General features: G+C 34.9%; 1 protein-coding gene across 1 annotated transcript; it reads right to left on the bottom strand.

Moving 5' to 3' along the window:
* On the bottom strand, nt 1–27849 carry GLIPR1L1 (GLIPR1 like 1). The gene is made up of 5 exons (XM_057487952.1): nt 27673–27849; nt 8476–8721; nt 4868–4968; nt 548–636; nt 1–71 (listed from the first exon to the last, which is right to left on the bottom strand). The coding sequence occupies exons 1-5, from the start codon at nt 27847–27849 to the stop codon at nt 1–3; spliced, it is 684 nt and encodes a 227-aa protein (XP_057343935.1).
* Nucleotides 27850–27942: the final 93 nt, after the last annotated feature.

Raw genomic sequence — 27942 nt, 5'->3', positions numbered from 1 at the left:
TCATCTTTTGTGGCACATCTTTTTTTTTCCAATTTTCAAATCATCTCTCTTCACCTGATTAGACACCTTCTCTGTCCACAATCAATAATTTATATACTTATCCTTAAAAAGTGTCTTTTTCTGTGAACCCAAAGGCTGATTATGGAAGGAAGCATATTAGATTTAAATCAAAATTAATTTGGACATCAATTAATGTATTACTTCTGAGTGAGTCACTATTTTAACAATAACAATAGAAAGAGGTAAATGGAAGCAAATACAAATAATAAACATTTCATACGATAGTTATTTTGAGTATAGCCACAAACTGGATCAGTTATACCTTATTTGTTTCTGTCCTTTAGTCTGAGAGGAAAAATAATCAGTGAAGAAGTGAGGGGATCAACCGAGTTTAAGTATGATTTATATCATCATATAGCAGCAATAAAAACGTCCATAAACTTGTCCCTATAAACTTGAGGAGCCAAAGTTTGAAATATAATACATTTATGGACACTTTGCTCTTCAAATAGAATTTTATGATTATTTGTTTTTCCTTTTTGCTTACCACAGAGCTTCTTTACACAAGTGTCTTCTTTTCCACACAAAGAGCAGGATTTTCCTTTAGTGTAAGGAGGCATATTTGGAAAATTTCCTCTGTACAAAAGAGAAACATTGACTAGCTAAATAGCTATTAATTTTCCTAATTTTGTTCAAGCATGTATGCAAGTTGTTTTGATCATTCACTAAGTTATGAATGTTGAAAAAATATGACTTTTGTCCCAATTTTATGCTCATTTCTTTTGTAGAGAAAAACTATTAAATCTGTTCCTTACTGGATGTCCCTAATCCATGTGGCAGTTATATATTCGAATATTCTATAGACCACAAATTAGATGTGAACCCAGTGTAATTATGCATGTGATAGCCACAAAGTTTTTGTTGTAAATACTATGATTATCTTTTGATTTTGTAAGTGGAATAATAAAAATTTAAATTTCAAATGGGAACATATGCTGTATGGTTTAATTCAAAAGTGCAATACCATAGTCCTTATCTAGTTGTATTTGATAATGTACCAGAAAGAATTGGCTATTATGCCTGCTTTTCAATACCCTCCATTTGTGGAAGACTTTTAAAAGTGTTTCTTACCTAGAGTACAAAAAAGAAAAACATTAATAACATGAGTATTCCCTTAAAGAATATACCACCATGTATTTATCCATCATCCAATGATGGACATTTGGGTTATTCCAGGTTTTCACTATTACAATCACAGTTACTATGCATATTTTGAACATACATATTATGTCTTATTTGGATATACATTTCTTTGGATAAATATCTAGAAGTGGAATGAATAGATCATACGGTAGGTGCATATTTAACTTTTTAAGAAACTGTCATACGGGTTTTACAAAGTGGTTATAATACTATGATCTTACTAGCAATGTGTGAGAATTCTAGTTCATTAACATCCTGATCAGGACTTAGAATAGCCAGTCTTCAGCCATTCTAATTGTTGTGTAGTGGTTATCATTTGTATTTTCTTAATGATTAATGATATTGGAAATTTTTTTCATATGTTTATTTTCCATCAGCATATCTTCTCTATTAATTTTTTTGTCCATTTCTTTCTGAGTTTTAAGTTTTCCTAATATTGAATTGTGAGAGTTCTTCCTATATTTGTCATATAAATCCTTTATAAGTAACTTTCTTTCAGCCTGTGGCTTGAATTTTTATTCTTTCATCAGTGTCTTTGAATAGCAGTAATATATTTTCTTATCTTTTTCTCTTTTATGGGTAATGCTTTTGCTGTGGTGGCTAAAAAAAAGTCTTCGGCTATTTTACCCCAAAGGTTTCATCTGTGTTTTCTTCTAAAAGTTTTACAGTTTCAGGTTTTATATTTAGGTCTGTGATCCATTTTGAATTAATATTTGTAGGTAGTACGTTGTGTAAGTCCATTTACTTCTGTTGTTTATATATGCGTGACTGCTCCAGCACTACTTGTTGAAAAATCTTTTTTCCATTGCATTGTCTTTGTGCATTTATGTAAAATCAGTTGAACATATGTAGTCAACCAGATGTGGATTTATTTCTGAGACTGCATTTTGTTCCACTGATTTATTTGTCTAAATTTACATCACAATCAGAGTGTGATCATCCTAACTTTAATAATTCTCAAAAACAATAGTGTTAGTCCTTCAAATCTGTTCTTTTTCATAGACTTATTTAACTCATCTCTCTGATTATTTGTGATTTTGTTAATTTCTCTCATGGATACTGTGTAGTTTTTGCTATCTAGATCTTCCATGTCTTTTGCCAGATTTATCCCTACATAATTTACATTTTTTGATGCTGTTATAAATGGTAGTTAATTTAATTCAACTTACAATTGTTCATCCTAGTATATGGACATGTAATTGAGTTTCATATATTGATCCTGTATCCTGAAAAATTGCTAAACTTAGTTATTAGTTTTAGAAGAGTTTTCATAGATTCCTTTGGATTTTCTATATGGACCTGTAGACCAGCGGTCAGCAAAGTATGGTCCATAGGCCAAATATGACCTGTGGTCTGTTTTGTAAATTCTGTGAGCTCAGAATTATTTTTTTTACATTTTCTTTAGAATGAAGATCAAATGAAACAGAATGTATTTGGCAAAGTCTGAAACACTGTCTGGTACTTTACAGAAAATTTTTTACTGTTGGTGTAATGTGACATACAGATTTTTCATAGATGCCCTTTATTGGGTTTAATAATATCCCTTCTATTTTTATTTTGCTGAGAGCTTTTATCAGGAATTAATGTTTGGATTTTCTCAATCTATTGAGATGATCATATGATCATTATTTTTAGTTTGATTACTATGGTGAATTACTTTGAATTTTAGAATGTTAAAGTATGAATTTAGAATGCTGTCTCTTGATTAATTAACCACATTATCATTTTGAAATAGACTTCTTTATCCCTGGTAATATTCTTTGTCCTAAAATTCAATTATCTGATATTAGTATAGACTCTGAAGCTTTCTTTTGACTAAATTTGCATCGTAAACTGTTTTCTATTCTTCTACTTTTAATCATTTGTGTCTTTATATTTAAAGTATGCTTCTCATAGGCAGCATATAGTTGTTTCTCAGTTTCTTTTCCAATCTTATACTCTCTGCCTTTTTATTTGGGTGTTTTTACCATTTACATTTGATATCATTATTGACATTAGTTTGAGGCTATCTTCTTCTTATTATTTTCTTTGTCTCATCTGTCCTTTATTCCCTTTTTCCCATTTTTCTGCTTCCCTTTGGATCAAAATATGTTTAAAAATTTAACTTCACCTGCTTTGTTGCCTTATTTGGTGTTACTCTTTGTTTTGTTATTTTAGTAGTTGCTTTAGTGTTAATGATTTGCATCTTTTACTTATTGCAGTCAAGTTAAATTATTACACTTAACATAGAGTAGAAGAACTTTAAGGTAATACACTTTCATTTTTCCCCCTCAGCCTTTATATTATAGTTATCACATATTTTAATTTTACATAGTTATAACCCTCACAATACACTATTATTTTTGATTAAACAATAATTTCTGAAAGAGAATTAATTAAAAAGGGAACATCCTATATATTTATCCAAGCACTTACCATTTCCAGTGGCCTGCAAACATCTTTTTTTTCACTTTTATTTTTGAAAGATTTTCACAGGATATAGAATTCAATTTTTCTTTCAGTATTTAAAGATATTGCTGTCTTCTCTCTTGCATTGTTTCTAATGAGAAATCTGCTGTCATCCTTATCTTTGTTACTCTGTATATAATGTATCTCTGCTCTCTGGCTGCTTAAGATTTTTTCTTTACCACTGATTTTGAAATTTTTTATTATAGGGTGAGTTGGTGTAGTTTTCTTCATGTTTCTTGTGATTGGGGCTTGTTATGCTTTTGGAGTTCATAATTTTCCATAAGCATGGAAAGTTTGGGGACCTATTTCTTCAAATATTTTTCTGTCCTTGTCTCTTTTAGGATATCAGTTCCTCCTAAAGTTGCCCCACAGTTTCTCTTTTTTACATTTTGTGGGTTATTTTCTCTCTGTGTATTCTATTTTGCATGCTAATGAGTAAGTATTCAGTAATTCTGCAGTTTCTTTAGTATTTCTAAAAATTCTACTCTGCCTCAAACTTTAGGCTATGAATTTGTCATTCTTGTTTTTCTTCTAACTGTTGGAGAATGGAAGAAAATACAGAAAGTGATATACATATTTATACCTCTCCATAACAATTTTGGAATGGCATATCTCAGTTCCTTTTTGCCAATCTTGTATATTTATTTTTTGCCTGTGTTTTCATCTTTCATACATTTTATTTTTTAATTTTTGTTTGTAAATGAGTTGGATTACTGTTTTAATTTCTTCCTTGTTCAAATCTATTGGGATTCCAGAATTTCAATTTTGGATACTCGCATTTTAGAGTTATATTTCCACTTGGAATGCAATAATCAGCAAGACAATTAAAAATCATGGTATTCTTTTCTTAGAAAATGTGTTTTTTACCATCATTCTCATTTACTCATTTCAGTTATATTAGAGAAGCATCTGATTTGTATTCCAGTAATATTTAGAAAATTACTGTGACAAAGTCTTTTAAATTATCTTTTTTAAACTTAATAATCTATGCCATTTTCACACTTAACTTTAAATATTTCATGACAGGTATAATTTTTTACACAAAGTAATATTCTCTCACCACTTTCTATTTTCCTCTGTTTCTTTTGATTAGTATTGTAGAGGAAACTTTACTTATCAAAACTATAACTTGTCTCTTTAGTATAACACCCTATTTTGGAAACAATTCTTAACATGCACTTCATTTAAAAATATTTTTAATAGCAAAATAACTTACACAGGTCCATAGTTGCATACAAATATTCCAGTATCAGCTCCCCCAAGGTTAGGACAAATTGCAATTGCACAACCAACTTTATATGAATTGGCCCAAACTACCTATAAGGAAAGGGATTTTAAAATAAAATACGTAAAATAATTATATGTAAGCAATGCATTATGGGAACAGGTATAATCTGTCATTCTACAAAAAATGAATATACATAAGTATTTGTTGGCTATTTCTTTAATTTCTATTATTTAGTTTAACCAATTATTTTGTTAAAGCTGCTTTCATAAGAACTACCTAACTAGTTTTTTCTCACTAATCATCATATAAAAGGAGAATATAATATATAGCCAAAATCATAATTTCTCCTAGATGATATATGAAATATATTTTCATTTTCTTCATAAGCTTATACAAATAATATTAAAATGAGACTATAAATGAAAACAATAATGAGCTTTAATTTTTTTGCAGAAAAATTCTACTTAGTTTATTATCGTATTTTAAGTTTTGTGGTCTTAACTATATTTTTACCTTTATCAAGGCACAGGAGACAGATAAGGATAGAAATTAAAAACATACTGAATTTATTTCAAAAAACAAGCCTGCCATATGGATGGTGAATATTTTTGTCTAATTGCAAAGAAAGCAAAGTTATTAAAAAGGAGAAAGATTCATATGGAAAACTAGCCATGAGGAGAGAAAGAAAGAAGTGAAGAACATTTCTATTCCTTTTGACAGTAAAAGAATGGAATTTTTCTCCATTTTCCTAATGAACAAATGGAAAAATACTGAGTTATTCAATTTGGAAAACAAAATTATTCAAGGAAAATTGATATAGATTTTCAGAACATAAATGAATTTTCTGAACTCATTTATTTTACAATTCAATTAAAAATGCATTAACATATTTTATAAACTTATGTGTTGGTCACTATTTCCTAAGGCCTGGGTGTAGCCACAATCAATAGTTTTGTGAAATATATGTTAATGGCCCTTTGTCTGAGAGGAAGCAAAATACAGTGCAAAGCACAATGAACTAAGAAGTAAGAGGTAAGTTTTGCTTCTAAGCATGTGTGTGGCTTTAGAGAGTGGCAGATCAGTTCTGCACTAGTTTCCCACTTAATAAGCTTAAACCAGATCTTTAAAATCTCCCTTTTTAATGTTTTAGAAGGTTAATAAATTATACAACTACAAGTATAAGTATTTTTTCCAGAGCATGTTTAAAAACTTGTTCATGAATAACTAACTGCACCATGAATATATCTAAACTGTGATACTTTTTTGGCTTTGAGAATCATAAAATATTGACTACTTATGGGTTTAAAATGTGTTGCTTTCATTAAAGAGACTAGATGTACCATTAATATAGACATTGGTTGTAACTTCAATACGAATAACTTCAGGTGGTAAATGCAAGAACTTTCCAGCTCATTTGTTCAGAACATCAAGCAAGATACAATTGCTGAGCTAACAGGAAGAATGCACCTATTCCTAATTATTGAAGCATTTGTGTAAATTAGCCAGGGAGGAGAGAGCTCCTGCTTCTGATATAGTAATGCTAAGGGAGAAGGGATATTTGAAAACAGGTTCCCTCTTCCCTGCAACACAACAGGAGACAAAAGAGGATGATATAAAGGCTGTGACTCAGCCTTGATGCCATATTGATGTTACATTCTCATTATTATTTAGAACAGCTCACATTTGATTTCATTCTTTCAGTTTTCCCCAGCAGTAGTCAAACCACATTCTTCACAAACAACATCTATCCTGTGTTTCCCTCCAGACTCAAAGAATGCTGTTTTTGGACAGAAAATGAATAGAAGGGGAGCATAGACACTGCTAATTTCTTTGCTAAGTGCCCTCTGATAATATGACTTGCTTTAAAACACTCTGTGTTAATTCAGCTAATACAGATGAGTAAGTTTGGAGAAGAAAGGTAGTTCTTTTTACTGTTTAAATGGGCCTTCCTAGGAGTTCATTGCCATTTCTAGGATTAGCTTAAAAAGTGACTTTCACTTCTCACCAAAAACTCTCACCTGACACAACCAAAAGATTGGATAAAATATAGGATATAATGTGCTTCAAGATACTGGGCATCATATATCAAGGATAATGCTCACTGAGAGTTAGTGGGGAAAGATGCAAGCTGTACAATTGTTCCAGCTTAATACTTTGAGAGTTTCTGGGCCATAACTGGGAGAGGGAGCTGAATGTGGAGAAATAAAGAACACCTGGATGGATTTACATAGTTGAGAGACAAAGCTGAGAGTCTGGGGAGACCAAGGAGGCAAGAGTTTAGAGAACGTAGTACCGGAAAGGTGAAAATCTTACAGTGGCACAACTGTGGAGATCTCCAAGGGGATCATCATAATTCAGCAGAGCTCTAATCAGAGCAAGTGAAGAAATCACTCTAGGCCTGCGAAAGAACAACCTATAAACACTAGAAGAATACTGAGGCTTACACAGGGCCAGGAACAGGGTCTGTTCCCACTAGCCAAATTGGAAAATACCACAATTTCTGGGGCATTGGGTAGAGTATGTAGAAAAATCTTGTGTCACTGGTGACAGATAATTAGCTGTAGACTAAACGTTTCTTTCGTTCCATCTAACATATAGAAGGAACAAAGAGCATCAATGAATTTCAAATAACTATCCCAGAAGACAGTTCAAAACTATTTATAAATATATAAATAAATCCACACCCGAGGCAAAATTAACAAAGTTGGAAATATAATAAAATGTACCTAGTATAAGAAGCAGGAAATTTTGACCCATAATGTGGAGGAAAAATCAGTTCATTGAAACTAACCCAGAACTAACATAAAAGCTAGAATTAGCAGGGAAAACATTTTAAAAATTATTATAATTGTATCCTATGGTTAAAAACCTAAATGAAAGAGTAAACATGCTAGATATAGTTACTGATGCAATGAAAAAGACAAAAATTAAACTTTTAGAGATGTAAACTTTAACATCTAAGATGGAAAATAAACTATCATTAACAATAGTTAAAACATTACAGAAGAAAGTATAATGAATTTGGAAATATAGCAGTAAGACTGAAGTTAATCACAGAGAAAAATAGAAGAAAAAAAGGAAAGAGATCATCTGTCAACAATGGGAAAACTTCAAGTGACCTTCTACATAGGAAATTGGACTCTGAGAAGAGAGGAGCAAGACAGAATGACAGAAATTTTCAAGAAACAATGGCCAACATTTTTCTAAATTTGACTTAAATTATAGACCTACAATTACAAAAGCTCAGCAGAAAAAAAAACAGAAAGAGAGCTACAGTACATTATGAAATTGCTTGAGACCTATAATAAAGGAAAAAATTTAAAGTTAGAGAAATGGCTAAATGAAATGACACAGTAGATTTCTTGTTGTAAACAGTGAAACTGAGATGACAGTGGAATAAGAATTTTTACTGTTCCAGAAAAAGTAAAAGAAAATCAATACATAGATTTCTATTACCAGTAAAAATATCTTACAAATGAAGGTGAGCTTTCCAGATACTCAAAAGAAACTCAAAAGAAAATACTAACAAAGAAGAGTTGTCTTCTGATTGAAATGCACATAAATAAGGACTAATAAATAAAATGTCAAATATTTACCTTGGTATAATGACCACAAACTCTGGAACATGATAGACTATTAGTATCATAAAAGTCTGTTTCATTATACCAAGCAAAGATAGCAGTTTTTGGTGTAAATATGTTTATTTCACCTAGCCACATATTTTCTCCAATATATTGAAAAGTTGGGTGGCATTCATATGATTTGGCCAAACAGGTGTTTTGTTGAAATTTGTACTTGTTTGACCATACTTTAGCAATCTTCACTAAACCTTCATCCCAAGTCTGAGAGAAAAAAATTTTAATTGATTATTTTAATAAAATATAGTTTTATTTGGTATTTATTATGTTCACAGTAATATTTTTTTAGTTCTGCTTCAGAAACACTTATTTAGTACCCACTTTATGACAGTTCATCTTTGTATTTCCAGTACACTAGCAGTTGGCCTGATACATTACAGAAACTCAACAAATATATTTGAATGTGATTTAAATTACATTCTAGTAATTCAGAAGATCACACAAATATATTATAAATGTAGGATGACTATATATTTATCACTGAAAAGGGAAAACCTCTCTTAGCATGCTAGGAATAGAATTTCCTTAATTTGAACAGGAGTATTTACCAAAAAAGCCTTACGCAAGCATCAATATACAATGATGAAATATTGAAAGCCTTTCTTCCAAGATTGGAAATGAAACAAGATCCCTCATTATTTCTACTTAAAGTTGTGCTAGAAGTTAGGTAGAATAAAAAAATGTGTGAGCTACATATATATATATCAGATAAAATATATAAAATGCATAATTATTGGAATCTATCATTATTCACAGGAATACATAAAAATTCAAATACACAAAATTATTAAAAATAAGCAAAATTGATATTAGAGGGGAGGAGCCAAGATGGCGGCACGAGTAGGGCAGTGGAAATCTCCTCCCAAAACCATATATATTTTTGAAAATACAACAAATACAACTATTCCTAAAAGAGAGACCAGTGGATACCATACAACAGCCAGGCTACATCGACATCTGCTAGAACTCAGCATAGCATGAAGGGGGTAAGATACAAGCTGCGGCCCGGCAGGACCCGAGCACTCCCCCAATCCCAGCTCCCTGGTGGGAGGAAAGGAGTTGGAGCAGGGAGGGAGTGGAAGCCCAGGACTGCTAATCAACCAGCTCTAGTAATCTGCACCCAGAGTGCAACCACACATTGCGTGGTGAGCTGGATATTAGAGAAACAGGAAAGCAAAATCTGTGAGCAGGTCCCCGCAACCGGCTCCCCTGGGACAAAAGAAAAGCGAGGGATTTTTGAAAGTCCTAAAGGGACAAGGGCCTCACAGCTGGACTGAAGCATCCCCACACGCTCAGCCCATCAGGCTGGGAATCCTGAGCAAATTCAGGTGACCAGCCCCCTGGGTGGCAATGCAGCCCTGAAGTACCTCACGGTGATAAGCAGCCTGTCAGTCATTCCCTGGGCCAGTGTGAACCCAGACACAGTGGCCCAGTAGCTGGAGAGTGGCCACGCGTGCACCTGCAGCAGCATCAGAGCAGCCTGGGAGTGGCCGCATGTGCCTGTGACAGCGGCAGAGCAGCCATTTGGCCAGGGAGTGGCCATGCCCCCAGTAGTCACCCAGAATCTCCTCCCAGTGTGCAGCCACCTGGGCCAGACCCAAAGGCTGCCACCAGTGCGCAGCTGCCTGGCGCAGGCAGAGTAAACCAGAGCAAGGTGCAAAGGGGCACTGCTCTCACAGGAGAGCACACCTGGGGTGCTGGCCACTCTCCACAGGGCTCCAGGCTAACCTGATGGTGACCCCGCCCATGGCAGCTTAGGGGATTAACTCAGAGGCTGTTCCAGGAGTGCAAGTAACTGACACAGGCAGCGGAGAATGGCAAGGGGACGAGCAAACAGGAAAGGACTTTGTTCTCCCAGCTGACACATGTGCTACCTGCCTACAGCTACCTTTATCACCATGAAAAGGCAGAAGAATTTGGTCCAGTCCAGAATTACCCAGACAATCCCTGAGACAGGGCCTGGGGAGATAGATTTAACCAATCTTCCTGAAAAAGAATTCAAAATAAAGGTCATAACCATGCTGATGGACCTGCAGAGAAAAATACAAGAGCTAAGGGAGAAAGTTAGGAGGGAGAAAACAGAAATAAAACAATCTCTGGAAGGACTTAAGAGCAGACTGGATGAGGTGCAAGAGGCCGTTAATGCAATAGAAATCAGAGAACAGGAATACAGAGGAGCTGTGGCAGAGAGAGAGAAAAGTATCTCCTGGAATGAAAGAATATTAAGGGAACTGTGTGACCAATCCAAATGGAACAATATTTGCATGATAGGAGTACCAGAAGAAGAAGAGAGAGAAACAGGGATAGAAAGTGTCTTTGAAGAAATAATTGCTGAAAACTACCCCAAACTGGGGGAGGAAATAGTCTCTCAGGCCCACAGAAACTCCCAACACAAGGAACCAAAGTAGGACAACACCAAGACATACAATAATTAAAATGGCAGAGATCAAACACAAGGACAGAGTATTAAAGGCAGCCAGAGAGAGAAAAAAGGTCACCTAAAAAGGAAAACCCATCAGGCTATCATCAGACTTCTCAACAGAAACCTTACAGGCCAGAAGAGAATGGCATGATATATTTAATGCAATGAAACAGAAGTGACTTGAAACAAGAATACTGTGTCCAGCACAATTATCATTTAAATATGCAGGAGGGATTAGACAATTCTGAGACAAGCAAAAGTTGAGGGAATTTGCCTTCCACAAACCACCTCTAAAGGGTATTTTAAAGGGACTGCTCTAGATGGAAGCACTCCTAAGGCTAAATAGATGTCACCAGAGAAAATAAAATCACACCAAAGAAAGCAGATAAACCAAATATGAAATAAAGGCAAAAAATGAAATCAGCTACTCACATAAGCAGTCAAAGGAAACACAAAAGAGTACAGAATAAAACACCTAACATATAAAAAATGGAGGAAGAGGAATAAGAAGGGAGAGAAATAAAGAATCATCAGACTGTGTTTATAATAGCTTAATAAGTGAGTTAAGTGAGACAGTCAGATAGTAAAGAAGCCACCCTTGAACCTTTGGTAACCACGAATCTAAAGCCTGCAATGGCAATAAGTACATATCTTTCAATAATCACCCTAAATGCAAATGGACTGAATGCACCAATCAAAAGACACAGAGTAATAGAATGGATAAAAAAGCAAGACCCATCTATATGCTGCCTACAAGAGACTCACCTCAAACCCAAAGACATTCACAGCCTAAAAGTCAAGGGATGGAAAAAGACATTTCATGCAAACAACAGGGAGAAAAGAGCATGTGTTGCAGTAATAGTATCAGACAAAAAAGACTTCAAAACAAAGAAAGTAACAAGAGATAAAGAAGGACATTACGTAATGATAAAGGGCTCAGTCCAACAAGAGAATATGACCATTACAAATATATATGCACCCAATACAGGAGCACCAGCAAATGTGAAACAAATACTAACAAAATTGAAGGAGGAAATAGAATGTAATGCGTTCATTTTAGGAGACTTCAACACACCACTCACTCCAAAGGACATATCCACCAGACAGAAAATAAGTAAGTACACAGAGGCACTAAACAACACACTAGAACAGATTGACTTAACTGATATCTACAGAATTCTACACCCAAAAGCAACAGGATACACATTCTTCTCAAGTGCACACGGAACATTTCCCAGAATAGACTACATACTAGGCCACAAAAAGAGCCTCAGTAAATTCAAAAGATTCAAATTCTACCAACCAACTTCTAAGACCACAAAGGTATAAAACTAGAAATAAATTTAACAAAGAAAACAAAAAGGCTCACAAACACATGGAGGCTTAACAACATGCTCCTAAATACTCAATGGATCAATGACCAAATTAAAACAGAGATCAAGCAATATATGGAGACAAATGAGAACAACAGCACAAGCCCCAACTTCTGTGGAACGTAGTGAAGGCAGGTCTAAGAGGAAAGTATATAGCAATCCAGGCCTATGTAAACAAGGAGAACAATCCCAAATGAATAGTCTAAAGTCACAATTATCAAAACTGGTAAAAGAAGAACAAATGCATACCAAAGTCAGCAGAAGGAGTGATATAATAAATATCAGAGAATAAATAAATAAAATTGATAAAAATAAAACAATAGAAAAAAATCAATGAAACCAAGAGCTGGTTCTTTGAGAAAATAAACAAAAGAGATAAGCCCCTAGGCAGACTCATTAAGACAAAAAGGGAATCTAAACACATCAACAGAATCAGAAATGAGAAAGGAAAAATCATGACGGACCCCAAAGAAATACAAAGAATCATTAGAAAATACTACGAGAATCTATATGCTAACAAGCTGAAAAACATAGAAGTAATGGACAACTTCCTAGAAAAATACAAACTTCCAAGACTGAGCAAAGAGGAAACAGAAATTCTAAACAGACCAAATACCCACAACAAAATTGAATCAGTAATCAAAAAAGTACCCAAGAACAAAACCGCTGGGACAGATGGATTCAACGCTGAATTTTATCAGACATATAGAGAAGACATAATACCCATTCTCCTTAAAGTTTTCCAAAAAATAGAAGATGAGGAAATACTTCCAAACTCATTATATGAACCCAGCAGCATGTTCATACCAAAAGCAGGCAAAGACCCCACCAAAAAAGAAAATTACAGACCAATACCCTTGATGAACATCGATGCAAAAATACTTAACAAAATATTAGCAAACCGAATTCAAAAATACATCAAGAGTATCATACACCATGAACAAGTGGGATTCATCTCAGGGAGGCAAGGATGGTACAACTTCTGAAAATCCATCAACATCATCCAGTACATCAACAAAAAGAAGGACAGAAACCACATGATCATTTCCATAGATGCTGAAAAAGCATTTGACAAAATTCAACATCCATTCATGATAAAATCTCTCAACAAAATGGGTATAGAGGGCAAGTACCTCAACATAATAAAGGCCATATATGACAAACCCACAGCCAACATCATACTTAATAGGGAGAAGCTGAAAGCTTTTTCTCTAAGATCAGTAATAAGACAGGGATGCCCACTTTCCCCACTGTTATTTAACACAGTACTGGAGGTCCTAGCCACAGCAATCATACCAAATAAAGAAATAAAAGGCATCCAGATTGATAAAGAAGTCGAACTGTCACTTTTGCAGATGACATGATATTGTACATAAAAAACCCTAAAGACTCCACACCAAAAGTACTAGAACTAATACCTGAATTGAGCAAAGTTGCAGGATACAAAATTAATGCACAGAAATCTGTTGCTTTCCTCTACACTAACGATGAACTAACAGAAAGGGAAATCAGGAAAACAATTCCATTCACAATAGCACCAAAAAGAATAAAATACCTAGGAAAAAACCTAACCAAGGAAGTGAAAGACTTACACCCTGAAAACTACAAGACACTCTTAAGAGAAATTAAAGAGGACACTAACAAATGGAAACTCATCCCATGCTCTTGGCTAGGAAGAATTAATATCGTAAAAATGGCCATCCTGCCTCAAACAATCTACAGATTCATTGCAATGCTTATCAAAATACCAACAGCATTCTTCAATGAACTGGAAAAGATAGTTTTAAAGTTCATATGGAACCACAAAAGTCCCCAATAGCCAAAGCAATCCTGAGAAGGAAGAATAAAGCAGGGGGGATCTTGCTACCCAACTTCAAGCTATACTACAAAGCCACAGTAATCAAGACAATTTGGTACTGGCACAAGAACAGATGCACAGAGCTGTGGAACAGAATAGAGAGTCATGATATTAACCCAAACATTTAGAGTCAATTAACATATAATAAAGGAGCCATGGACATGCAGTGGGGAAATGACAGCTTCTTCAACAGCTGTTGTTGGCAAAACTGGACAGCTGCAGGTAAGAAAATGAAACTATCATTGTCTAAACCCATACACAAAAGCAAATTAGAAATGGATCAAATACCTGAATTTAAGCCATGAAACCATAAAACACTTAGAAAAAAATATAGGCAAAAATCTCTTGGACATAGACATGAGCAACTTCTTCATGAACATATCTCCCTGGGCAAGGGAAACAAAAGCAAAAATGAACAACTGGGACTATATCAAGCTGAAAACCTTCTGTACAGCAAAGGACACCACCAACAGAACAAAAAGGCATCTTACAGTATGGGAGAATATATTCATAAATGACAGATCCGATAAAGGGTTGACATCCAAAATATATAAAGAGCTCATGGAGCTCAACAAACAGTGAATAATCCAATTTAAAAATGGGCGAAGGAGCTGAACAGACACTTCTCCAAAGAAGAAATTCAGATGGCCAATAGACACATGAAAATAGGCTCCACATCACTAGTCATCAGAGAAATGAAAATCAAAACCACAATGAGATATCACCTCACACCAGTAAGGATGGACACCATCCAAAAGACAAACAACAACAAATGTTGGCGAGGTTGTGGAGAAAAGAGAACCCTCCTACACTGCTGGTGGGAATGCAAATTAGTTCAACCATTGTGGAAAGCAGTATGGAGGTTCCTCAAAAAGCTCAAAATAGAAATACCATTTGATCCAGGAATTCCACTCCTAGGAATATACCCTAAGAATGCAGCACTCCAGTTTGAAAAAGACATATGCACCCCTATGTTTATCGCAGTACTATTTACAATAGCCAAGAAATGGAAGCAACCTAAGTGTCCATCCGTAGATGAATGGATAAAGATGTGGTACATATACACATTGGAATATTATTCAGCCATAAGAAGAGGGCAAATCCTACCATTTGCAACAATGTGGATGGAGCTAGAGGGTATTATGCTCAGTAAAATAAGCCAGGCTGAGAAAGCCAAGTATCAAATGATTTCACTCATCTGTGGAGTATAAGAACAAAGAAAAAACTGAAGGAGCAAAACAGTAGCAGACTCACAGAACCCAAGAATGGACTAACAGTTAGCAAAGGAAAAGGGACCGGGGAGTATGGGTGGGACGGGAGGTTTAAAGGGGGTGAGAAAGAAAGGTGGCATTATGATTAGCATGCATAATGTGAGTGGGGGGCACGGAGAGGGCTGTACAACATAGAGAAGACAAGTAGTGATTCTACATCTTTCTACGCTAACAGACAGTGACTGCAATGGGGTATGTGGGGGGAACTTGGTAATAGGGAGAGCTTGGTAAACATAATGTTCCTCATGTAATTGTAGATTAATGATACTAAAATAAAATAAATAAAAAGTAAATTCATCATTTTAAAGCATTAAAAATAAGTGAAATTATGAGAGTTTGCAAATACCAAGAAAATATAGAGAATTGTATTTCCATATATGCTCCAAAAACAAATAGCTTCAAAAAAATCCAGTATGTATAAATAAATCCAATTAATGATATCAAGATATCTCTGCACTGAAAATGAGAAAACATTACTAAGAGAAGTTCTAAAAGACTTAAATAAATGCACAGATGTAAAATGATTATGAGCTGGAAGATTAAATGTTGTAAAGAATATTGATATTTAATTCATTTCTAATGAAAATCCAAGTACCTTCTTTTTGGTAGAAGATGAGAACATTTATATAGAAATTCAAAGAGTGAACAATTACTAAGACAATCTTTAAAAAGTAAAAGATGACTTACTCTACCAGTATCATAAAGCTGCATTAAGACACTGTGGTACTGGTATAAGAGTAGACAAATAGTATAGTGGAATGGAATAGGCAAAAATGATTTTTAAGAAAAATGGAAATGTTTTATTGAAACTTTATTGGCAAGATTTTTTATTTTAAACTAATTGTAGAGTTACAAGAGGCTGCAAAAATAGTACACAGAGGTCATATGTAAACTTCACTTCATCTCCATTGGTAATATTTTATGTTAACAATAATACAATATCAAAATGAGAATTAGTAATTGGTACAAGCAACAGACCTTAAGACTTCAATAGATTCACATGCATTCATTTGTGTGTGTTTAGTTTAATGCAGTTTTACCATTTGTAAATTGAAGTCACCACCACCACAATCAAGATATGTAATTGTTCTATCATCATAATGATCCCTGAAGCTAACTTTTCAAAGTCATATTCACACCTCAACCCTATCCCTAACCCATGGCAATCACTGATGTGTTCTCATCTCTATAATTTTGTCATTTCAAGAACGTTATATAAAAAGAATCTCACAGTACTTAACAATTTTGAGATTGGCTTTTTTTCACTCAGCATAATTCCCTTGAGATCCATCCACACAGTTTAATGTATTGACAAACTTATAATTCTATAATGTTTGGTAGTATTCCATGGCATGGATGTACCACAGTTTTCACCCATTGATAGAAATTAGGTTGCTTACATGTTTGGGCTATTACAAATATAGCTGCAATGAACATGAGTGAACAAGATTTTGTGTACCAGTAAGTTTTCTTTTTGTAGAAAAGAGGAAAAGGAAAAAGTGCCCAAGAGTGTGATTGCTGGGTCATAATAGTAAGTGTGCATTTGGTTTATTAGAACAAAAGCATCAAACTGTTTTCCAGAGTCTGTGTACCATTTTACATTCCCACCAGCAAAGTATGACAGATGTAGTTTTTCCATATCATCAGTATTGGGTATTGTTACGGTTTGTTATTTTAGCTCTTATAATTGATATGTAGTGAAATCATATTGTGGCTTTAATTAGCATTTCCCTAATGCCTAAAATTTGTTGAACATATTTTCATGGGCTTATTTGCCATCTTTGTATATCTGTGGTAAAATGTTCATTAAGTCTTTTGTTAATTTTTCTAATTGTTTTATTGTTGAGTTTTGAGAGTTCTTTATATATTTTAGACATTAGCTCACTCTGAGATAAGTGGTTTATATATTTTCTCTTCTAGTCTGTAGCTTGTCTTTTCATTTTTTAACATATTTTAAAGAGTAGAAATTTTCAATTTTGACAAGGTTCAACTTACTGACTTTTCTTATAGATTGTGGTTTTGGTGTCATGTGTGATCAAAGTAATCCACCATATTAGGAGGCCTCATCTAGCTGCAGGTCCTGAGGGTTTTCTCCATTTTTTCTTCTAAAAGTTTTATAGCTTTTTGTTTTGAATTTGAACATGTCAATCATTTTGTGCTAATTTTTTACAAGGTGTAAAGTTTAGGTCAAATTTTTTAGGTTTTGTTTTTGTTTTTCTTTTTGCATATGAATGTCAAATACGAGTAGAATCTTTTAGAGTATATGTCTCCAGGGTCTGTAATAATGTTCCTGATATTGATAATTTATGCCATTATCTGTATTATTGATCTTTTCAAAGAGACAGCTTTTTTTATCCCATTGATTTTTGCTATCATTTTTTCGTTTGTAATTTCATTTATTTCTCCTCTTCAGTATTTTCCTCTGCATGTTTTTTTGCTCTTTTTCCCTCTTGTTTCTTTAGGTAATATTTAGATTATCCATTTTTAGAGATTTTTCTTTTCTAATGTACTATTTAGTGCTGTATATTTCCCCCTCAGCATTGCCTTAGCTTCATTCCATAGAGTTTGATATGTTGTATTTTCAGTATATATTTCAAATTTTTTCTTTGAGACCTCCTCTTTGACCCATGGATTATTTACAAATTTGGTTAATTTCCAAGCACTTGAAGAGTTTCTTATAATCTTTGTGCTGTAGATTTCTGATTAGGGTTTATTTCATACCACAGCCTAGCCTAGCCCAGCCTTTTACAAAATTTATTGCTGGAAGTAGGGTGCAGCCATAATAAAAATCTAAAATCATACTACCCTGTTACCTAGTTAGGAAGAATCCCTGCTCCCCAGACTCTATAGGACATCACATTATTACAAACACACATAAACACGCATACACAATTTATAATAAAAGGAAAGATTCTTCTCATTCTATCATGAGCACTGAGTCAGCATGACCCACAAGACCAAAGATCTGCATCTTTTGCTAAGTGTTTTCCAAAATAAAGGTGTCTATATCTTAGTGGCAAGTAGGTTTGTGAATATCATTGCTGATGACATTGGAGATTGATACTGTTTCAGAATTCAAGGAAGATTTGAACTATGGAAGCTCTTAGATAAGAGAAAAGATCAACATGTCAAATCTTTCAGCATGAAAGCAGTAGATTATTCAGTACTACTGAAGATCTATTCCCTAATTTTTCTCTTCATGGTCCCATTTTCAGAGTAAGGGAGACATTGTGCAATGGGAACAATTTTCATTACTGTTAAATAGGAATAAAGGTGGGTATGTATGTTACCTAAGTGAAGCATGACGTCACTTTATTACATTGGCCACTAGAGGGACATGAACACTAGAATGGTGAATAATTTTATATTTATAAAAATATATAAGAAGACAATTAAATATTCCAAAACAACAAAATATATATTCAAATATTTAAAATTTATCCCTTATAACTTCATCTTTTACTTTTAATAGACAATTTTGATTATTTTAGAAGAAATGAAAATTTAGTTACCGGTAACATCAATGAAAATGAGTGAAATTATTCTCATCAAATCCAAATCCAAATAGGTTAGATGAAATCCCTGAAATCACACATTCTTTATTAAATATTTAATTACTGAGAAAATAATGAGACTGTAAATGGGCTTCCATTTTTGTTCTTTCTCTGGCCTACAAATGTTAGTGGCAAGCTTACCAGAATCATGTAGGAGAGTGTAACAGGGAACAAGTAGTGAGTAAATCTATGTCAAGTCAGGTAAGATGGAAATCCATGTGATTAAGGGCCAAAATACCTGAAAAAAATGGGGTGTATGACTCAGGAGTCAGACCAAGAGTCTCCTGAATTTTGAAGCTTTATGAAGAGTTTGGGAAACAGATAGTGTTTGTTGGGTGGTTTAGGTTCAATAAAATGTTGTAAGAGTAAAATCCTGGCCAGTTTCAAAGGAGAGGTGAAAGATAGAATCAAGAAATGTGGGACTTTTGAGACATGGAAAAAACCTGATTCTATATAGCATGTAATAAGATATGAGATTGTGAAAAGGCTTTAAGAGACAAGTGTCACCAAACCTTTATGTGATTAAAAGCCTCAGGGCAAAGATGAGAGGAGGTATGTGACTCCAAGTATTTTTTTAATTTTGTTATCATTAATATACAATCACATGAACAACATTGTGGTTACTAGGTTCCCCCAATTTTCAAGTCCCCACCACATATCCATTACAGTCACGGTCACGGTCCATCAGCATAGTAAGATGCTACAGAGTCACTACTTGTCTTCTCTGTGCTATACTGCCTTCCCCATGCCTCCATCCCCCTACTACTCCAAGTATTTAAAAGTATATACCCTTAATTAAAAAGTGCCTCAGCAAATGGAACAGCTGAAGGGTGTCCTATTTCCTTGAAAGTGATGTTTCAAGATAACTGGCATTACGATGAAAAAGAAAAGTATCAGGGTAGGAAAACAAAGACTTGAAAATATCTCCAGTCTGTCCTTCACGTGTGGGTATTGGTGCTCAAAACTGGTTGGAGGTATATAGCTGAAAGACTTTTAGAGTTTTGAAGAGAGAGAAATTTCCAAAGATATAAAACTGTTTTAAGAAGCTCATGAATGCTGAATACTTTAAATAACCATTGGGCCTTAAACTTTTGTGAGCAGAAAGCAGCCTGAGGAGATGGTATATTTCCTAATGCCCAGTTCAAATTAAGACAAGGAGTATGATGACTAAGGAAGAACATTTTAGAGGGAGAAAATAAAGACTCTAGAAAACAATGGAAATGGAAATTCCAACCACTTTTTATCAAAGAACTTCTCCAACTCTCTGAAATAGCAGGTCTTCATAATATCTGTCCTAAAGATTTCAGAATTTCCCTGTACCAGCGATTACTTTGTGGCTCCCAATGTTTCACTTCCTGATGGGAGGTGCTTTTTAAAATTGTCTTGTCTTTGTGCTACCATTGAATATTGTTTATGTGGAGGACAGACACTGTCACTGGGCCAAGAGCATCCAGAACCAACTTTGTTGGAGAGATTATTGCATACCACTCAAGAGGTGTTAGTTAGACTCCGATTCAGTAATTGAATGAGATATTGGGTTTTATCCTTTGGGGGAGTCCGTGAACTTGTTCTATATATGGAAAGGAAAGGAATAAAAGAATATTTGATGACCTTAAAATCAGTCTATGGTAGAGACATTTAATGCAAGCATATTAGGGTCATCGGACTAATTCTGGCCAGAGGGATATGGTGGGAATGACAATATTACCTCCAGATTGGATCATAAAAACTCCTATGCAACACTCTATATTTCTCAGTGGTGTGAAGAACATGTGTTGGCATGATGGAAACAAGATATAAACAGCCCAAGGGACTACATAGAGCAGAGGGGATGTGGAGAGTGGTCCAACTTGTATTGGACTTTGTGTGAATGAGATGCTATAACTATACTGCTTAAAGTGAAATGAGTCAGTCAGTGAAAGGCAATACTATATGACCTCATTTATGTTTGAAATCTTAAAAACCAAACTCATAGAAACAGAGAACAGTTTGGTGGTGGTTGGAGGCTAGGGTAGGGGATAAGCAAAATTGGTGAAGTTGATAGGTACAAACTTCCAGTTATAACAAATAAGTTCTGGGGATATAAAGTACAGCATAGTAAATAGTTAACCATACTGTATTGTATATTTTAAAGTTCCTAAGAGATCTTAAAAGTTCCATCATAAGAAAATAAGTTGTAACTACATGAGTGATGTTAACTAAAATTACTGTGGTAATTATTTTGCAATATATACACACATCAAATCATGTATACTTTAATATAATGTTATATGACAATAAAAAAAGATGAAAAAAACCCATGAGTTTTCAGGGTTTGTTAACAAACATAATCTATCCTTTTTTGACAGATGGACACATTCATATGAAAAATGAGGTGCTGATTTTTCTTGGATGATTCAGTAGTGAAAGACAGGAGAAACTCCTATTGAAGACAGCCAACAGTTAGCACTTCTGCTTCTGGCTACGATGGAGTAACAGGATCAGATTCACCTCTCTGCTTAAAGCAACAGAAACAAAGTATGTAAAAAAGCAGTTGATAAGACACATAACATAAGGCAACAAAGACTAGTGATCCCCGAGAGGAAGGAAAGCAATAAGGCGAGACCTGTGATTGCCTTAGCTTACTTTTTTTTTAATATTCATTTTATTATCATTAATCTACAATTACATGAAGAACATTATGGTTACTAGACTCCCCCCTTCAACAAGTCCCCCCCAACAAACCCCATTACAGTCACTGTCCTTCAGCGTAGTAAGATGCTGTAGACTCACTACTTGTCTTCTCTGTGTTGCACATCCCTCCCTATGCCCCCCCGACACTATACATGCTAATCGTAATGCCCCCTTTCTTTTTCCCTGCCCTTATCCCTCACTTCCCACCCCTTCTGCCCAGTCCCTTTCCCTTTGGTAACCATTAGTCCATTCTTGGGTTCTGTGATTCTGCTGCTGTTTTGTTCCTTCAATTTTTTCTTTGTTCTTATACTCCACGTATGAGTGAAATCATTTGGTACATGTCTTTGCCTGGTTTTGGTATTAGGGTGATGTTGGCTTCATAGAATGAGTTTGGGAGTATTCCCTCCTCTTCTATTTTTTGGAAAACTTTAAGTAGAATGGGAATTATATCTTCTCTGTACGTCTGATAAAATTCCAAGGTAAATCCATCTGGCCCGGGGGTTTTGTTCTTGGGTAGTTTTTTGATTACCGTTTCAATTTCTTTGCTGGTAATTAGTTTGTTTAGATTTTGTGTTTCTTCTTTGGTCAGTCTTGGAAGGTTGTATTTTTCTAGGAAGTTGTCAAATTCTTCAAGGTTTTCCACCTTCTTAGCATATAGGTTTTCATAGTAGTCTCTAATAATTATTTGTATTTCTGTTGGGTCCGTTGTGACGTTTCCTTTCTCATTTCTGATTCTGTTGATGTGTGTTGATTCTCTTTTTCTCTTTATAAGTCTGGCTAGAGTCTTATCTATTTTGTTTATTTTCTCAAAGAACCAGCTCTTGATTTCATTGATTTTTTCTATTGTTTTATTCTTCTCAATTTTATTTATTTCTTCTCTGACCTTTATTATGTCCCTCCTTCTGCTGACCTTAGGCCTCATTTGTTCTTCTTTTTCCAATTTTGATAATTGTGATGTTAGACTATTCATTTAGGTTTGTTCTGCCTTCTTTAAATATGCCTGGATTGCTATATAGTTTCCTCTTAAGACTGCTTTCACTGCGTCCCACAGAAGTTGGTGCTTTGTGTTGTTGTTGTTGTCATTTATTTCCATACATTGCTGGATCTCCATTTTAATTCGGTCATTGATCCATTGACTATTTAGAAGAGTGTTGTTAAGCCTCCATGCGTTTGTGAGCCTTTTTGCTTTCTTTGTACAATTTATTTCTAGTTTTATACCTTTGTGGTCTGAAAAGTTGGTTGGTAGGATTTCAATCTTTTGGAATTTACTGAGGCTCTTTTTGTGGCCTAGTATGTGTGTTCTATTCTGGAGAATATTCCATGTGGACTTGAGAAGAATGTGTATCCTGTTGCTTTTGGGTCTAGAGTTCTATAGATGTCTATTAGGTCCATCTTTTCTAGTGTGTTGTTCAGTGCCTCTGTGTCCTTACTTATTTTCTGTCTGGTGGATCTGTCCTTTGGAGTGAATGGTGTGTTGAAGTCTCCTAAAATGAATGCATTGCATTCTATTTCCTCCTTTAGTTATATTAGTATTTCTTTCACATATGCTGGTGCTCCTGTGTTGGGTGCATATATATTTTTAATGGTTATATCCTCTTGTTGGACTGAGCCCTTTATCATTATGTAATGTCCTTCTGTATCTCTTGCTACTTTCTTTGTTTTGAAGTCTATTTTGTCCGATACTAGTACTGCAACACCTGCTTTTTCTCCCTATTGTTTGCATGAAATATCTTTTTCCATCCCTTGACTTTTAGTCTGTGCATGTCTTTGGGTTTGAGGTGAGTCTCTTGTTAGCAGCACATAGATGGGTCTTGTTTTTTTATCCATTCAGTGACTCTATGTCTTCTGATTGGTGCATTCAGTCCATTTACATTTAGGGTGATTATCGATAGGTATGTACTTATTGCCATTTCAGGCTTTAGATTCATGGTTACCAAAGATTCTGGGTTACTTTCCTTACTATCTAAGAGTCTAACTTAACTCACTTAGTGTGCTGTTACAAACACTATCTAAAGGTTCTTTTCTATTTCTCCTCCTTTTTCTTCCTCCTTCATTCTTTATAATTAGGTATCAAATTCTGTACTTTTTGTCTATCCTTTGCTTGACTTTGAGGATAGTTAATTTAATTTTGCATTTGCTTCGTAATTAGCTGTTCTACTTTCTTCACTGTGGTTTTATTACCTCTGGTGACAGCTATTCAACCTTAGGAACACTTCCATCTATAGCAGTCCCTCCAAAATAGACTGGAGAGATGGTTTGTGGGAGGTAAATTCTCTCAGCTTTTGCTTATCTGGAAATTGTTTAATTCCTCCTTCAAATTTAAATGCTAATCTTGCTGGATAAAGTAATCTTGATTCCAGGCCCTTCTGCTTCATGGCATTAAATACATCATGCCACTCCCTTCTGGCCTGTAAGGTTTCTGCTGAGAAGTCTGATGTTAGCCTGATGGGCTTTCCTTTGTATGTGATCTTATTTCTCTCTCTGGCTGCTTTTAACAGTCTGTCCTTATCCTTGATCTTTCCGATTTTAATTACTATGCGTCTTGGTGTTGTCTTCCTTGGGTCCCTTGTGTTGGGAGATCTGTGGATCTCCATGGCCTGAGAGACTATATCCTTCCCCAGATTGGGGAAGTTTTCAGCAACTACCTCCTCAAAGATACTTTCTATCCCTTTCTCTCTCTCTTCTTCTTCTGGTATCCCTATAATGCAAATATTGTTCTGTTTGGATTGGTCACACAGTTCTCTCAATATTCCACAAGCAGCCGGAATCCCTGTCTCCCCAGGAACTCTGCCTGTATTAACTTTCTAACCCAGTAGTCATGTGAGTCTCATGAAAGCACCATGAAATGTAGGTTTGTGCTCCCAGTGCAGATTTCAGGACCTAGGTATTCAGCAGTCCCAAGCCTTCCACTCCCTCCCTGCTCCGTTTCTCTTCCTTCTGCCAGTGAGCTGGGGTAGGGGAGGGGCTCAGGTCCCGTGGAGCCACAGCTCTGGTATGTCACCCCATTCAGTGAGGTCTGCTCTTTTCTCCAGGTGTGTGCAGTCTGACGCCATCTTTTTTTCCTGTTGCTCTCTTAGGATTAGTTGTGCCAATTAAATTTTCTAATTGTATCCAGTTTTAGGAGGAAGCCTCTGTCTCTCCTCTCATGCTGCCATCTTTAATCCAATCTGTAGCTTACTGTCTTGAGTAATTTTCAGGCCATAGATACTCCTAGATAGGAGACTTGCACAGAGAGAGAACTCCAAAGATGTTCAGAGGATCTTTCTTGAGTATTTAGCAGAATATTGATAAGTACATGCATGAGGAATGAATCATTCAAAAGGATAAGAGGGAATATTACCCAATGTTCACCTAGTACTGGGAATAGTGCCTCTTCCTAATAGCCAAGTTGGAAAACCTTACAATCTTGGGAATTGTGTAGAGTACTCAGAAGGAACTTGCCTTAATAGTGGGAAATAATTATCCCTGTCATAAAACAGTGCTCTGTGCTGACTAATCAATCTCAAAACCAAGACTCAAATGGATCAAAATGTGAAGAAATATAAATGTATGCCAGAAAAGAGTCAAGAATATTTATAGAAATGCAAAAACAGGCATCATCCAACAAGGTAAAATTTATAGTGGCATCAGATAAAAAATTAATCTGCATGCAGAAATACAAGAAAAGATGACCCAAAATGAGGAGAAAAATCAAACAATGGAAACTGAACCCAAATTGACACTGATGTTAAATTAGTAGACAAAGCAAGACTGAGAAAAAATATTTAATGAGAAGAGCATCAGTGAGCTATAGGATAACTTCAAATGATACAATATACATGCAATTGGAATCCCTAATATTTGAATATACGATAGTTAAAATTTTCCTATTTTGATCGAAATCTGCAGATCCAAGCAGCTCAGTGAATTCCAGGAATGAGAACTATACTTTACCAAGGCATATGATAATCAAATTGCTCAAAACCAAGGATAAAGAGAAATTCTTAAAAGCAGTCAGAGGAAAAATACGTACAATGTACACAGGAACAAAGAAAATGATCAAGCAGATTTATCCTCAAAATGTGTAAGAAGATAGAAGATAGTGGGACAGTATCTTTAAAGTTCAACTTAGAATACCCAGCAAAAATTAAGCAGATCAAAAGGTGGTCAAAATGTAAAGCTTTCCAGTTATAAGAATGAGGGATGTAATTTACAACAGGATGACTATTTATAGCATAGGAAAGAAAGCAAATTTAAGAGTTAAGAGAGTAAATCCTAAGAATTCTTATCACATGGAGAATTTTCCTTTGTTTTCTTTTTATTGTATCTATAATGTTAGCTGAACCTACTATAATCAGTTTCATGATGTATGTAAATCAAACAATAATGCTCTATGCCTTAAAGTTATACAGTGATGTATGTCAATTATTTCTAAATAAAACTAGGAAAAATATGCATATAGTAAAATTGTGTGATAGAAAACTTGAGAAATAAAGACTTTTATAGACATAAAAAGTGGGTAGATTAATTATCGACAGACCTACATTATAATAAGTATTAATAAATGTATTCAGAAGGAAAATACCAAATGAAAATATGGATCTGCAAAAAGAAATGAAGAGTAGCAGAAGAATGTAAAGGATAAAAATAACAGACTTTTCATGTTTACAAAGTCAATCTGTAAAACAAGGTAGATTCAAAGAAGGCTCATTTTCATTCAGGTCTCCTCTACCCTACTACTTATTTTTCTCTCTCCTGCAGGTAGCTATGTAAATCTAAATTAACTTTACACTTATCCTTGTTTCCTTTGGAAAATATAGCATATGTGTGTGTGTGTTTATATAAAATGTGTGTATATCTATATCTATATCTATATATATGAAAATATATACACACAAACTTAAGTAGCATTTTTATAAGATAGTTCTTAAAAATAGATACCCAAGTAAGTGTGGAATAAACACTGTATGGCAAATTCATGTCACTGACCACCTCAACCTACTGGAGATTACACATTGCATATTAAAATACTTTAGCAATTCTGCATTAAAGAGATGTGTATTTTTGTTTAATTCACTGTTTTCCAAACCTATTTGAAACCTCTTCCCCCCAAAAAAATCCTTTTCCCGAGTAGTAGAATAGGATGGTTTTGAACTTACTAATAGTTGTGATTTTAAAAAATATTTCCATTTTATTTTCTGTTGAATATAAAGGAAGAAAATGGGAATAGATGTAAGAGTTACAATGTTGCTACATCTGCATAGAACAGAAGCAAAACTGATAGTACCAACATTTATATTCATCATTTCATAATGATATTTCTACATGTAAGAAAAAGATATAAAACAAAGGAATTTTCCAGGAATAAAATTTGTAGTCAAATATTTGTTAAAAATTTGTAGGTCTTATTTTAATAATCCAATGTTTTTTGGATTACTGTTCATTCCTCACTATAGTACGCTCTTTTGCCTTATTGTCTAATGATGGAGGCCTACAAAAGATACAACCAGTTCAATTTTTGGGGGAGTTAATATACTTACTATTTTTTCAAGCACTGACTTTATTATTTACATCCTTGTAGAACGTTTTTTTCCCAAATGAATACTGCATATGTAGTGTTGTTTCAACCTTGAATTCCTAAGATACAGAAATAGGTAGGAGAAGAAGAGAATCTCCACTCGTGTGCTATTTCTTTTACATGTAGTGTCTTGATTGTGCTAACCAAAACTTGGGGGCAAAAACCTGTGGAAACTGTGGAAAATACACATAAGATTCTGTTAGGAAGAACCGAACAGTCCAACCACCGTCCTTCTGCACCGCTTCCACTCTGCCAAAGGGAGCTAAATCTAGGCAAGGAACAGATGCAAGTTTTCCTTTCTCATCTGCTAGCACTACCCTGGAGGAGACAGCACAGTTAAGGTATGATTTTCAACTGCATGTTGAAAGACGAGACTGATTTCTTATAAAGTGAGCCCCAGAGACTTTGGATGAACTAGAGAAGTTCCCAGCCCCAGTTCTTTCTCACCATGTGTTTCATGTTGGCTGCAGGTGGTGAGACTTTGCCACGCATTTCATTGTGAGCTTCAATGCAGTGGTCAATGAAAATCTGGTCTGTGTTGGTAGGGACTTTAGGAGACGGTTTACTAGCCACCAGACAGAGCCCTAAGGCCCACAAGCAACTCAGTTTCTTCCCCAGTACCATAATGGGATGCAGAGAGCCTCTGACTGCACAGACCAGTAACGGCTGGGCCAGCCTTCCCTGGTCCCTGGGGACCACGCACTGTCCTGGCTCCAT

This window comes from Manis pentadactyla, chromosome 10, assembly GCF_030020395.1.
Source record: "Manis pentadactyla isolate mManPen7 chromosome 10, mManPen7.hap1, whole genome shotgun sequence".
Lineage (NCBI taxonomy): Eukaryota > Metazoa > Chordata > Mammalia > Pholidota > Manidae > Manis > Manis pentadactyla.
Note: the sequence above shows the minus strand (reverse complement) of the source record. Positions and strands in the feature narration are given on the sequence as shown.

Excerpts from the sequence above, each read along its gene's own strand:
- GLIPR1L1 (XM_057487952.1), bottom strand. The coding sequence starts at position 27,849 with ATGGTACTGGGGAAGAAACTGAGTTGCTTGTGGGCCTTAGGGCTCTGT. Across the intron at positions 8,722-27,672 it reads CAGCCAACATGAAACACATG|ACTTGGGATGAAGGTTTAGT; the intron begins GTGAGAAAGAAC and ends TTTTTCTCTCAG. Across the intron at positions 4,969-8,475 it reads TTTGTGGTCATTATACCAAG|GTAGTTTGGGCCAATTCATA; the intron begins GTAAATATTTGA and ends CTTTCCTTATAG.